Genomic DNA, 15,246 nt, shown 5'->3' with positions numbered 1-15,246 from the left:
CTGTTCACGGTACTATTCATCAACAAAAAAAAATGGATCCCAACAATCCTAATCTGCTTCAAAATCTTATAGAAGCACTACAAAATCTTTCGGAACTTGGCGTGAACGGAACACCACGTCGAGGAGAACAAAGTCGAGAAGAATTCAAAGTAAGTGAAGTACCCGAGTTTGTGGGAGGCACGGATCCCGAGGATTACCTCGAATGGGAGAGGAAGATTGAACGGATGTTCGAGTTCAAAGACCTGGATGACGAAAAGTGTTGCAAGTACGCCATTCTACGACTAAGTCGTGGAGCCTCCCTGTGGTATGAAGGCTTTAAGGTAAAACGTGCCCGGGCAGGAAAGGAAAAGATATCCTCTTGGGAATCTCTCAAAAGAAAGCTACGCAAGAGATACGTCCCAGCCACGTATAGACTCACAACGTATCGCAAGATTGCCGAGTTGACTCAAGAGAGGAGTAGTGTCTCAGATTACATAAATGAGTTTGAAAATATTACTTTGATGGGAGGAATAGAGGAAAGTGAAGACTTGAAGATGGCTCGATTCCTTCGTGGACTAAATCGTAACATAGCCAATTCAGTTGAATTACAATCTTACGCTGACTTCGATTCCTTGTGTAATCTATGTCTCAAGGTAGAAGCCCAAGGAAAGGCCAAGCTCACTCCAACTCATGGTGAGGGTGGTCGAAGCTGGAGGAACGAAGGATACTCAAGGGGAAGTCCGAGTAGTCGTACAGTTGAGACTACACCTAAGAAGATTTCCACCCCTGAGTCCGCTCCCAAGATACCCGTTCCTAAAGAGACAAGTTTATCTAGAGTACGATGTTTCAAATGCCAAGGATTTGGGCATTTTCAGAACGCATGCCCAAATAAGAGAAACATTGCACTAAGGGAAGCTATTGTCGTTCGAGACGAGTTGTATGATGAAGAAGAACGATTGGGTGATGTGTTCAACTTCGAAGAAAGAGAAGAGGAGGGGAACGATAGAGATATCGAAACTTATGATGCTTCTAACTATGATTGTGCTTTGGTCCTTCGTGCTTTGCAGACTCAATCCACACCAATTGAGGCAGAACAAAGGAACCAGATTTTTCACACCAAAATGCCAAGTGAAGGACAAGTGGTGTAGCCTAATCATCGATGGAGGGAGTTGTACCAACGTTGCTTCTACAAAGATGGTGGACAAGTTGGGATTGGATACCATACCTCATCCCAAACCATATGTGTTACATTGGCTTGATGACGGGAACAAGGTGAAGGTCACCAAACAAGTCAAAGTGGCGTTAACAATGGGCTCCTATGACGACAATATCTTGTGTGACGTAGTGCCAATGGATGCATGCCACGTACTCTTGGGGCGTCCATGGCAATTCGATCGCAATGTCATACACCGCGGCCGAAGCAACGAATATGAATTGGTCGACAAGGGTAAGAAGCTTGTCCTAAGACCGATGGCACCCAGTGCTGTCCGTTCTTTGGGCACCCCACAGAGGAAGACCGCAAGAATGACCATGTTTGCAAGTGAGCAAGAAGTTGGTGAAGTCTTAAAGGAAGGTGGTTGTGTCTATCTTATGGTGGTCAACGAGGCACCAAAAGTTGAAATCAAGGATGCCCAGCTAGCGGCGCTCTTAAAGGAATTCGAGGACGTTTTCCCTGAAGACTTACCACCAGGATTGCCGCCTATCCGCGGGATCGAACATCAAATCGATCTCATTCCTGGAGCTGCGTTACCTAACAAGGCAGCCTATCGATGCAACCCAACAGAGACCAAGGAGTTGCAGCGCCAAATCGAGGAGCTAATGGAACGAGGCTACGTTCGTGAAAGCATAAGCCCATGTGCCGTTCCTACTTTTCTTGTCCCGAAAAAGGACGGGAGTTGGCGGATGTGCATCGATAGTCGAGCCGTGAACAACATAACTATCAAGTACCGTTTCCCGATTCCAAGACTTGATGACATGCTTGATGAGTTGCATGGCTCCGAGATCTTTTCTAAGATCGACCTGAGGAGTGGCTATCATCAGATATGAATGCGGGAAGGTGACGAATGGAAAACCGCGTTCAAGACCAAACATGGGTTGTACGAATGGACTGTCATGCCGTTCGGGTTAACCAACGCTCCGAGTACTTTCATACGGCTCATGAACGAGGTACTCAAACCATTCTTGGGAAAATTTGTGGTTGCTTATTTAGATGATATCTTGGTTTACAGTCAAAGCAAAGAAGATCACTTCAAACACCTTCGCAAAGTGTTCGAAACTCTCCGAGGACAAGAGCTATATGGAAAGAAGGAGAAATGTTCATTCTTGGTCGAGAGTGTCATATTTCTCGGCTATGTGGTTTCTAAAGATGGAGTTTCAGTGGACCAATCAAAGATCGAGGCCATTAAGTCATGGCCTACGCCTAAGTCCGTCACAGAGGTTCGGTCTTTCCAAGGACTTGCTTCATTCTACCGAAGATTCATAAAAGATTTCAGCACCATCACAAGTCCCATCACCGAGTGTTTAAAAAAGGGAACATTTGTATGGACCGAGGCTGCTCAAAGGGCTTTCGAGACGATTATCCAACGGCTCTGTGAAGCACCGGTACTAGCACTTCCCGATTTTACTCAATCCTTCGAGGTAGAGTGTGATGCGAGCGGTGTTGTAATTGGAGCTGTGTTGGTCCAAGGAAAGCGACCCATTGCTTATTTTTCCGAAAAGCTAAGTGGAGCTCGGCTCAAATATTGCACATATGACAAGGAGTTCTACGCCATAGTGAGAGCACTCAACCATTGGAGCCACTATCTTCGCCCAAATCACTTCATTCTACATTCAGACCATGAATCCTTAAAATACATCAATGGGCCGCAGAAGCTGAGCTTAAGACATGCAAAATGGGTTGAATTTCTTCAATCCTTTCATTTCTCATCGAAATATAAGGATGGTAAAAGCAATGTGGTGGCCGACGCTCTTTCCCGACGCTACTCTTTACTGAACGTGCTTGATGTTCGCCGCTGATTCGAGACCTTGAAAGATTACTATGAAACTGATCCCGACTTTGGTGAAATGTTTAGGATAAGCCAAACAGGACCCCGAGGCGAGTTCATAATTCAAGATGGATTTCTTTTCAAAGGAAATCAGCTGTGTGTACCCAAGCATCAAGTCCGGGAGTTATTGATACGAGAAGCTCATGGGGGAGGACTTGGTAGGCATTTTGGTGTCACTAAGACTATCGAGGTCCTTAAAGAGCATGTCTATTGGCCTCGAATGCTGAAGGACGTGCAAGATGTGATTCGTAAGTGTGTCACTTGTCACGTTGCAAAGAGTACCTTCAAGCCAGGGGAGTACACGCCCTTACCGATTCCTAACAGGCCATGGGAAGACGTGTCCATGGATTTTATTGTTGCTCTACCACGAACCCAAAGGGGTAAGGACGCAATCATGGTCGTAGTGGATCGATTTTCCAAGATGGCCCATTTTATCGCATGTCACAAGACAGATGACGCTAACAACGTAGCCGACTTATACTTTCGAGAAATACTCCGCCTTCATGGAGTCCCAAGGACGATAGTCTCCGATCGTGACTCAAGGTTCTTAAGTTATTTTTGGAACACTCTATGGAAGAAGGTGGGCACCAAACTGTTATTTAGTACCTCTTACCATCCTCAAACCGATGGTCAAACGGAAGTGACAAACCGCACTCTTGGGGTATTACTACGTGGCCTCGTGAACAAAACTCAGAAGGATTGGGATCTAAAACTCGCTCATGCCGAGTTTGCCTATAACAGGTCTCCATCATACGCAACGAAGCACTCTCCTTTTGAGATCGTGTATGGCGTAAATCCCTATCTACCACTCGATCTCATTCCCTTACCCGAGGGCGAGCTAGTACACAAAATCGCGGAAGAAAAGGTAAAATCCATGATTAAACTACATGAGCAGGTTCGCTCCAGAATTGAGTCCGTCAATGAGGTATACAAGCAAAGAGCCAACAAAACCCGCCCACCAAGGGTTTTCAAGGAAGGATATTTGGTTTGGGTGCATCTAAGGAAAGAACGATTCCCAGGCAAACGAAAGAACAAACTCATGCCGCGCGCAAAAGGTCCTTACAAGGTGATTTCGAAGTATGGAGACAATGCCTACAAGGTCGAACTCCCACGGGACTACGGTGTCCACGCCACTTTCAATGTGGGTGATCTTTCTCCTTACATCGAGGATAATGGGATTGCAGAATTGAGGACAATTCCTTTCAAAGGAGGAGGGATTGATGTGAATACGAATCACCTAGATGAAATAATTCTCGAAACAAGCGACCAAGGCAACCCGGTTCATCAAGCATGGATCAGTTCGAATAATAGTCGAGAAAAGTGCATGATCACCCGCCAATGGGAGCAAGGAGAACCGTGTGGAGCAAGGTCCAATCTCGAAAATGGGCTAGTCCAAGGGCATTGAATAAAGCTCACCTAGTTTTTGTCATAGCCTAGTTTTTTTACAAAAGTCTTACCTAGTTTTTGGCTTAGTCTTACCTAGTTCTTCCACATAGCCTAGAACTCACCACAAAGCATTAAAGGCTAGCCTTGGGCACCAAGGAATTTCGGCCTATATAAAGGCTTGTAGCCCTCATTTGTTCATCATCCAATTTTGAAGTAAAAACTTGAGAGTATTCTCTAAAACTTGTCTTGTCTTCTTGTGTTGTTACACGAGTGATTTGGCTTAAGAGGTCGAAACGCGATTTCGCACCTTGCTTGAACGAGGGACGTGATCCTAAGTTTAAGTCGGATTGTTTGACGAGTATCAAACAATTCACCCATTGGCGTAGCTATAGGTCTAGCTACGACAAATATCCTTTCTTTTTCATTCAAATATCGCTACGAATATACGGATTGATCGGGTTGTACCTAGTGCATTCGGATCCTCCGTCTATTTGCTAGTACAAGTTAAGACTTCTGCTTGCGATTCACATCAACTCATCTTCAAGAAAATTGACATTTCGAGAATTAATTTCCGCCATACCACCATCTGGATGTTCACCATACATTACATATCCTAAGGAGTCCTCGAGATATCGTATGAACACCATCTTGGTGGCTCTTGGACCAAGTTTATCATGTTTATGGGTTGAGTTATGCACATAGCCAGCCGAACCCCATGGTCGTAAATTGTCAAAAGAGGGCTTTCTCTTGAACCATAACTCATATGGAGTAAGGGGTATACTCTTACTTGGCACACGATTGAGGAGATATGTTGCCGTTAGCAATGAATCAACTCAATAGCTAATTGGAAGGTTGGCTTGCGCCATCATAGACCTAACCATGTCAAGTAATGTACGATTCCTTCTTTCCGCAACACCATTTTTTTGTGGAGTACGAGGAATCGTAAGTTGTCTACGTATACCATTTTCCACACAAAACTCTTTGAACATATCTGAAAGATATTCACATCCACGATCGGTTCGAAGTGTCTTAACTTTTCGTTCCAATTGTGTTTCAACTTCCGCTACAAAACGCTTAAACTTATCAAGCGCTTCATAAACGATGAGACAACAAATACACGTATCCAGAACGCGAATAGTCATCTATGAATGTGAGGAAATAAGTAGCACCATGACGAGCCTTTACATTTAAAGGTCCACAAATGTCAAAATGGATCAACTCTAAAGGAGTTAAAGCTCGAGAAGCCTTACCAAAAGGTTTCTTGCTGGCTTTTCCAGCTAAGCAAGGCTCACACCTGGGCAACTTAACCCTAGTAAGCTCACCTAATAGACCATCTTTAGCTAATCTATTCATTCTTTCTTGACCTATGTGACCAAGTCTAGCATGCCATTTAACAGATTCAGAATCATTTTCAAAACGAGAAACTAAAGCAATAGATGAATTATTATTAAAAACATCCATGTCAAGAACAAAAACACCATTATTCAAAATACCATGGCCAAACACATCACCATGGTACAAAATGTCCAAACCACTAGAAGTAAAATTGAAAACAAAACCCAAGTTCAATAAACTAATAACTGAAACTAAACAACATTGGACTCCAGGCGCATAGAGAGCATCATGTAGGAGCAATGTGTTGCCTCCACGGAGCTTAACTCGATAAGTTCCAACTCCAAGGACGTTTTCCTCGCTGCCATTCCCAAGCATGACAATCTGTGAACCCACCGGAAAGCGATGAAAGTCCACAAAGCCATCTCTATCATGAACTATGTGTTTGCTTGCACCCGAATCTACAATCCAATTAGGAAGAGAGTTAGCAACTAATGCATGGGAACAAACATATAATTCATAACGTGGAGTTTCGAAAGATACCTTCTTAGGTTCGGGGCAATCACTAGCATAGTGACCCTTCTTTCAACAATTATAGCACTTCACACGTGCTACATTGATCTCTTTGCGGTCTTTTGCCTTTTGCTGTTTTGGGGCACCACCACGTGGTCCAGGAGCCTGATTGGGGTGACGACCCTTCCTGGCCGGCTTGCGTTTGTTCTTGGCCTTATCATGAACAACCATAGCAACAGCAGAGGAGGAAGGAAGTAACGCCTTTTGGCGCTCTACTTCCATTTCCACATGTTTAGCAAGCTCAGCAAAAGTTGTCACATTTTCACTGTGGGCCATGAGAAGCTTAAAATTCTTCCACTCCTCAGTGTCAGAAGGAAGAGAGCGAAGCACATTCACTATCTGCTCCTCATTAGGCACATCACGGCCTGCAGCCTTAAGGTCTTGTATCATGGCACTCATGATACGCAAATGTTCGGTGACATTGTGTTTGGGATAAATAGCATAATCCATCCACTTCAGATTCAAAGCACGTAGCCTCGTTGCTGATGTCTGACCAAATGTGACCTTTAGCTTATCCCACAAGTCTTTGACAGTGAGACATATCTCAAACTCTCCAATAAGGTCATTATGCATGCAATACAACATAGTATAGCGAGCAGAACGATCCTTTTTGACCCAATTCTCATAGATTTCCAAGTTTTCCTTATACTTGAGAGCATCTTTGAGATCTGCAGGTTCCACAGGTTTTGCAACAACAGTGGTCAAGGTATCTAAAACCTCGCGTTCGTTAAGAAGATACTGAATCTTCCTATGCCAGATGTCATAATTAGTGCCATCTAGTTTCTCAGATGTGGACAAATCACCAATCATATTCTTAGCCATCTACAAGTATATAAAAAAAGGACATAAAGCACGATTCTAAAATTAAATTGCCAGAAATATCATACATTTATATCTCATGTTCGAAAATTTTTTTTAGCTCATAATCATCACAAAAAGACATAAATGATAATATATCTTTATTTAATTTTATTACAACAAAATTTATGATGAAACTAATTCAATTATTCATAAATTTTAGCCAAATGAATTAGCAGTCTATTAAATCACAAGGATAAAAGAGAGTAAAACAAATTTACATAGTTATTATAATTGAAACATATTCACAATATAATAAAATTCATGCACAAAACTAATTCGTAATACATAAAAATATATGCATGATTATAAAATAATATAACAGCGGAAGCAAAGGGCATGAACAATAAAGTACATAATTTACGGTTCAATAATCATGCATAAAGAAATGTGACGACATGCATGCTGTAATAATGAAGACCACACAGTACAACTTCATAAATAATCAATATCCCTTACATATATCACAATGGAATATGTCAACATAGTGACCCACCACAAACAAAAGCAAGTACTATATGTATGAGGTGATAAAAAAGGGTTCTGCATAAAGAGAACCACCTTTCCTATCTTCCCTGTTAAAAGAAGAAACAGCAATAAAGAAAAAAAATTGAAACAACAAACATCGCCGTTCTCCGAACAAATATCCAGTACATCAAAACCAAGTATCACTTCTCAATATTCGATTGAATTAGACGCCAACTGCCGTCACACAGTCGGCATAAACCCATCATGAATGACTGGCTCTATCACTTAGATCGGTGCCAGAGAGCATTGAGCCGCCTCACGCGCTCAACGGCTCATGATGGATTGCAGCGCGTGACACACACGCACCTTAGTTCGGCATCAAATAATGTTCCGTGACATACACGAAACTTGGTCGTGACATGGAATTACGAGCGACAGTTACGAAGACTGACGACAGGAGATGGGTAAGATTTTAACTTTATCAGATTACTTACTAAACTAAAGAAGGGATGTAAATAAATCATATTCATATGAACAATTATTACAAACTATGTAAATCATTATATACAAAAACAACATATGAATCTATATATAAGAGAAAACGTGTGAACCAAAATATTAGCATAAATCAATCAGAGGCAAACGGCTAACAAGATTAATTAAAAACAAATTTTAATTCAAATCGGGACAGAGACAAGACACATTTGGCTCTGATACCACTGTAGGAGAATTATGGTACTGACCTTATTCGGTACTCGTACTAGTACTGCTGCTCTCCGTCCACGACTCCGTTAACCCGGTAGTATTCACACCCCAAATCCAAGAGCAGATGAACTGATGGAAGCCTTTATGTGTAGTTTATATTGTAATAGGGTTTCTGATTTCTGTGTCTCATTTCACAAAGAAATGATCTCAATTTATAGTGCTTATTACAGCATCTATTTTAGGCGAGAATAATATGCAGAATAATAGGATATCATTGTATCCTTAATTACTCATAATCAAGCCATAATACAGCTACATAATTTCTGCATAAAAGATACTGTAATATCTTAATTATATGGTCATGATGTCGTCATAATGTCCTCATAATGTCGTCATATTACAACAGTAAACTCTGAGATAAACAAGGAGAGGAAGGAGGCGTCTGTTGAGTAGTTTGATTGTTGGAGGTTGGCTTAGAATTTGGCAATATTATATTCTTAACAGGCTCCCGCAAGATGGACGGTCGGAGGGTGAGTCCAATCTTGGAAGCTAACTGAGTAAATCGAGGACGAGGTAATGGCTTAGTAAGCGTGTTCGCAAGTTGATCGTCGCCATTAATATGTTGTATACGTATAGTGCCCAAATGAACTTGCTCTCGGACAAAATGAAAAGCCAATGCGAGGTGTTTCATCCGGGAATGAAAAATAGGATTGGCCGAGTAATTTGTTGCACCGAGATTATCACAAAAAATAACTGGAGTCGTAGTCATAGGAATGCAAAGTTCAGTGAATAAATATTTCAACCATAGCATTTCTGCAGTCGTGTCTGCTACAACTCGAAATTCCGCCTCGGTTGAGGAACGAGAAAGTGCACGCTGCTTTTTGGAGGACCATGAGATAGGATGTTGACCAATAAACACGATATAACCAGTGGTGGACAAATAATCAGCGTGATTGCCGGCCAAATCCGCATCGCAATAAGCATGAAAATTAAAAGTATTGTTCCTGCGAAAGTTGAGACCATGATGTATAGTACCTTTCAGAAAACGTAAGAGCCGCTTGAGGGCACACCAATTAGAGGCAGTTGGGTGGTAAGAAATTGTGCTAGTTTGTTCACCGAGAAGGCTATGTCCGCACGGGTAACATACTTGGATTGATTGATGTGAATACCAGAGGAGGTGGGCGTGACTTCCATACCAAGAAAATTAGATAACGGACCCAAATCTTTTAGCGAGAAGCGTTGAGAAATAGCAGCAATAAACTTATTAACTTCGTTGGAGTTCGGACCTGTAATTACATGATACGAATTTGCGGAAGCGGTTTAATAGAAAATAAAATAAAAGGATATTTGCCTTGAATTCTTATGTTGAATTCAAGTTAATGGGATATTTGCTATTGTTAGACCTATAACAATAACAATAGGGACCAAACTCAAGACCTATTGAGATCGGACAAGTTAATATTCAAAAAAGCGTTTGAACAATTAACGGAAAAATGCCAACAAGCAATTTGTGATTTTTGATTGAACTTCTAAATTACAATTACAAACAAATAATGGCTATAAATAGCCTAGCACAAACAACCGTTTTGGCCTTTCACCATCCCCTAATTATGGCAATAACTAGCTAATTAAGGCCACTAAATAGAGCACTTAAAAGACTACATAAATTGTCAAAGCTATTAAACTAACAGGGTAATAAATCCCTTTTATTAACTCGAATAAAACTAATAGCAATAGCTTGTAACTACTGCCCACTAGTCTAAACGGACTCGAGCCAAGTTACCATACAAACGCAGCGAGCCATCGAACCCAAGGTAATGTCGATTCCCACCGTAAGCATAAGATCAGTTCCTCCCATTGAATCATTTGTATCGACAACCGTATCATTAAAATATCATTGATATATACAAGAGCAAATAATTTGACGTTAGTGTGATCATAAATAAACAGAGAAGAATCCGAGATGGAATTGCGAAAACCGTATGAAACAAAGTAATGTTTTAACTCAGTATACCAAGCACGAGGTGCTTGTTTTAAGCCGTAAATCGCTTTACTTAATTTGCAAATAAAGGAAGGAGTCTCAGAATTAATGAAATCCGGTGGTTGAACCATGTAGACGGACTCGTCAATGTTCCCTAAAGGAAGGCGTTGTTGACATCAATTTGACGCATAGACCAACCATTGGAAACGTCAAGGGACAAGATGAGACGGATGGTAGTGGGTTTAATAACTGGACTAAAAGTTTCAGAATAGTCTAAGACGGGACGTTGATGGAAACCCTTGGCAACAAGACGGGCCTTATGTTGCTTAAGAGAACAATCGGGATTATACTTAATATGAAACACCCATTTACACCCAATAACATTACGAGCTTGGTCAGGGGGCAAAAGTTCCCACGTCGAATTACGGATTAGAGCATTGTACTCTTCCTGCATCGCAGCTCGCCATTGAGGATCGACGAGAGCTTGCTTAACAGTTGTGGGAGTAATATAGGTGGAGGGAACGGTTGTTAATTTGGCATATTTTGGATTAGGTTTTCGAATGTTGTTTGAAAGGCAGGTTACATGAATAGGATTGGAGGAGGAAGGAGCAGTAGTGGTCGTAGGGTTGGGGTCAGTGACGGGGGAAGAAGTCGTGGCAACAGGTGCAGTGGTGGATGAAGGTGTAGATGTAGATGTGGGTGTGGCAGAGGAGGAGGGTGTTGAAGACGAGGAGGGCAGGGAGAATGTCGTGGGGGAGGGAATAAGGGGAATAATAAGAGGGCACCAATCAGACGTAGTAAGGGAGTTGGCTGGTGTAGGAGTTTTAATGAGGTCAGGATAGGGAAATTGGTCATCTAAAAAACGAACGAGACGAGACGTATATATACGAGAGGTGAATGGGTCGAGACATAAATATGCACTCTGGGTTTGGGGATACCCTAGGAAGATACATTGAAGAGAGCGGGGTTCAAGTTTATGAGACGTATAAGGACGTAACCAAGGAAAGCAAAGACAACTGAAACTGTGTAGCTTGGTGAAATTGGGTTCGGTTTGGAAAAGTGTGAAAAAGGGTGAATTATTTTGAAGAGTAGGGGTAGGAAGACGATTAATTAGATAGACAGCGGTAGAAAAGGCGTATGGCCAGAAAGAAACCGGAAGACGAGCATGGGTAAGCAAAGAGAGACCCGTTTCGACAATGTGACGGTGTCTCCTTTCAGCAAAACCGTTGTGCTCCGGGGTGTGAGGAGGTGAGGTAAGATGAGTTATTCCATTAATATGGAGATTTGGCGTCATTTTAATAAATTCACCACCATTGTCGGAATAAAACTGTCGAATAGGTTTATTAAAATATTTTTCAATGATGGCACGAAATTTGATAAAGGTTGAAGCAGTATCGGATTTTCGTTGTAGAGGATAAAACCATATATAATGAGAGAAATGATCAACAAACACCACATAATACTTGAACGAATTAACAGAAGTAATAGGTGATGTCCATAAATCAGAATAAATTAAATCCAACGGGGCATAAGACTTAAGTGACGATTCGGCAAAAGGGAGCTTATGGCTCTTATTGATATGACATGAAATACAGGAATCGGAATGACTAAGACGGAACTGAAATTTAGAACTTAAAAGCTGCATAATTTTATTAGAGGGGTGTCCTAAGCGGTGGTGCCACGACGATTTACCAGGAGCGATAGCGATTTGAGCGTAAGGCGAAGTGGGAGTCCAGACGTACACTCCATCAACGAGTTGCCCGTGAAGAAGGACCGCTTTCGTCTGAATATCATGAATGGAAAAGGAAGTGGGTGAGAATTTAACATAAGCATTATTATCATGACAAAACTGAGAAACGGAAAATAAACGACGAGAAATTTTTGGAACTACAAGAACATTAGAAAAAAACGAGGGAACGAGAGGACAAAGGAGGAGTAAAGGAACCCGTATGGCTGATTTCGAGAGGAGAGCCATCAGCCATTAAGAGATCGCCTGGGCCTTCATAAGCTTGATGGATAGAAAGGGTATTGAGATCATCCGTAATATGATGCGAGGCGCCACTATCAACCACCCAAGACCGAGGAGGTGGAGTGTTGGTTAATGTGACGGTGTGAGCTTGGGGAGGAGGAGTATTGGTGCGAGGTTTACGGGTAGGAAAAACTACATTCGGGTAGAGCCTTTGAAGAAGACGGCAATTTGAAGCAACATGACCGACAGAATCACAAAAGTGACAGCGACTACGATAGGGCTTTGCATAGGAAGTGGGCTGATTTGTGGAGGACGAGTTATTGTTGGTTGATTTTTGATAAGATGTGGAATTACGGGGCTGGTATTGAGGACGGGAATGAGAGACGGCATGAGCAGACGGTTGGAAGGAAGAGGAGGCAGGTGGTGGGGAATTTTTAAGGCGGAGTTCATGTTGTATTAATTTTTCATGAAGGGCTTCAAAGGTAATCGAAGTATCGCGGGCGCGAACGGCATCAATGACAGGACCATATTTAGTCGAATTAAGGCCATTGAGGATTTTTGTAGTGATATCATATTATCATAATTGTCCATGGGATGCTCGAGTTGAGCGAGATCATCGGTACAAGCCTTGATTGTCGTCGTGTATTCAGTAATACTCATATCGTCTGTATGAGAAATATTGTTAAGACGGTCTTTAATTTGGAGTCGGTGACCGTGAGAAGAATTAGCAAAGGTACGGAGGAGGATTGACCACGCCCCATGGGACGTGGTGTCTTTGACGATAAGACCGGAAATGGGAGAGGACAAAGTACCTGTGAGAGCACCAAGGATCAATTGATCTTGGTGGTACCAAGTCGAATAAGCGTAATTGGGCTGAACCGTAGGTTCAGTGGCAGGTGCAACTCGTTGGACGATGATGGTTTCAGGCGAAGGCAAGTTTGTACCATCAAGATAGGAGAACAGTTAAAGACCGTTCATGATGGCACGTACTTGGAAGCGCCATTGACGGAAGGTCATCGTATCCTTAAGTTGGATACAATTGGAGAAGGTAACGAGAGTAAGGGGAGAGTTCGGTTCAGCTGTGTTGGCGAGTTGAAGATGATTGTTGGCCATAGGGACGTGTGAGGGGTGTGAAACAGACGAATTGACTGAGACGCAAATACGAGGAACACGAAGGGGATTCGTTTAATGATCGTGAGGATCGATAGACTCGTGATACCATGTAAAGAATGAAATATGATTATAATTAATGTGTTAATGAAAGAGTTACATAGTTAGGTATTTATACAAGAGATGATGCTAATATTAAGCTAACAAACCTAGTTAACAGAACTACAAAAGAGGAGATACATTAGGATATATATTTGACTAATAACAACTAATATAAACTATGAGATAAACAAGGAGAGGAAGGAGGCGTTTGTTGAGTAGTTTGATTGTTGGAGGTTGACTTAGCATTTGGCAATATTATATTCTTAACAAGTTATTGGGTACGACAGTCTTATACCGTGATTCGGTCTTAATGTAAACAAAGTTAAGTCATTAATTTGTTAGTACTAAATGAATAGTTTTCTTACAAAAATGGATCATTTCATTGTGTGAGTTTGATATCTTGACTATATATAAGAAGTCGAGGGTGTAATGAAAAAGTTTAAAGTCTGTTAGAAGTTAGTTAGGGTATTGGTAGAGTTTGTTATAATTGCAACAGAACAATACAAATAGCAAGCTTGTACAAACAATTCACATACATTTCTGATTAATGAAACTTTTACACTATATCTCTCTTGTACATTCTCCAAGATTACAAGTCATTATACATTCTGATCTAGTAATATGTATAAGTGTTTAGTAAGTACGAGTAATTAATACTTTATAAAAAAAAAACTTTGTATGATAACATCTGAAAAGTGATCCCATTTTAGCTTCCAATTTTATCCATTTAGTTAAATATTAAACGTTGCATTTATTATGGTGATACGAGTACGGACACGGTCCAATGCAAGCTAATAAAATGTTTATCTTTTATTTACTTATTGCTAATAATGTATTCAATAAGCTTATAATTGCTTTTAGGCTTTTCATTTTACTCACTTTTATGATTGTAATTAGTGAAGGAGTGATGACAACTCTTCACTTGTGTTTTTCAATAAGAAGAATTCAGAAATATAGGAAAAATTAAGAAAAGAAAACACTTGTGTTTTTGTTGTTTTTGAGTATGTAGTTTACATACCAAAAATCCGTTAGTTTTCGACGCGTTTCGAGTCTAACTCGATCGTAACTCAATAGGTCTTGAGTTCGATCACCCATTAATTACTCGTGTTATAGGTCTAGCACCGAGTAAATATCCCATTGACTTGAATTCTACCCATGAATTCAAGGTAAATATCCTTTTGTTTTAATTTTCTGTTATTCCGCTTCCGTATTTCGTATCATATGGAGTTTTTATTATCTCTTGGTCCTTTCATATATATTACCAAATGTGAATCTTCAATGATATGGATGAAGATTAGAGATAATTGAGAGAGAATAGAGAGAGGATTGTAATGGAGATATAGAAATGTAAAATGTATATTATGAACTTGTAATTTAGTTTGTTACAGGATGTGTATATATATAGAAATATATAACAACTTCTCTAACTAACTTTGGTTGTAACTAACTCATAACAACCTAACTAACTCTATAACTCATATCCCCCCTCAAGCTTGATTAGGAGGCTGTATAGTAAGACCAAGCTTGACAGATAGAGTGTAATGATCCAATGCTCCTAATGGCTTGGTCGTAATATCAGCAATCTGTTGCTTGCTTGAAACATGTTTGGTCACTAGAAACCCTTCTTGCTGTTTGTCACGGACGAAATGACAATCTACATTGAGATACTTCGTCCTTTCATGGAAGACAGGATTCAATGCCAGATGTTCTGCAGATTTGTTGTCATAATGCAAGACAAT

At 40.9% G+C, this 15,246-nt stretch overlaps 1 protein-coding gene across 1 annotated transcript; it reads left to right on the top strand.

The window, feature by feature from the left end:
* The first annotated feature begins 1,173 nt into the window (after window positions 1–1,173).
* On the top strand, window positions 1,174–2,025 carry LOC141587747 (uncharacterized). The gene has a single exon (XM_074409217.1). The coding sequence runs from the start codon at window positions 1,174–1,176 to the stop codon at window positions 2,023–2,025; it is 852 nt and encodes a 283-aa protein (XP_074265318.1).
* The last annotated feature ends 13,221 nt before the right edge of the window (window positions 2,026–15,246 follow it).

This window comes from Silene latifolia, chromosome 1, assembly GCF_048544455.1.
Source record: "Silene latifolia isolate original U9 population chromosome 1, ASM4854445v1, whole genome shotgun sequence".
Taxonomy (NCBI): domain Eukaryota; kingdom Viridiplantae; phylum Streptophyta; class Magnoliopsida; order Caryophyllales; family Caryophyllaceae; genus Silene; species Silene latifolia.
Note: the sequence above shows the minus strand (reverse complement) of the source record. Positions and strands in the feature narration are given on the sequence as shown.

Coding starts and splice junctions, on each gene's coding strand:
- LOC141587747 (XM_074409217.1), top strand. CDS start 1,174: ATGGTGGACAAGTTGGGATTGGATACCATACCTCATCCCAAACCATAT.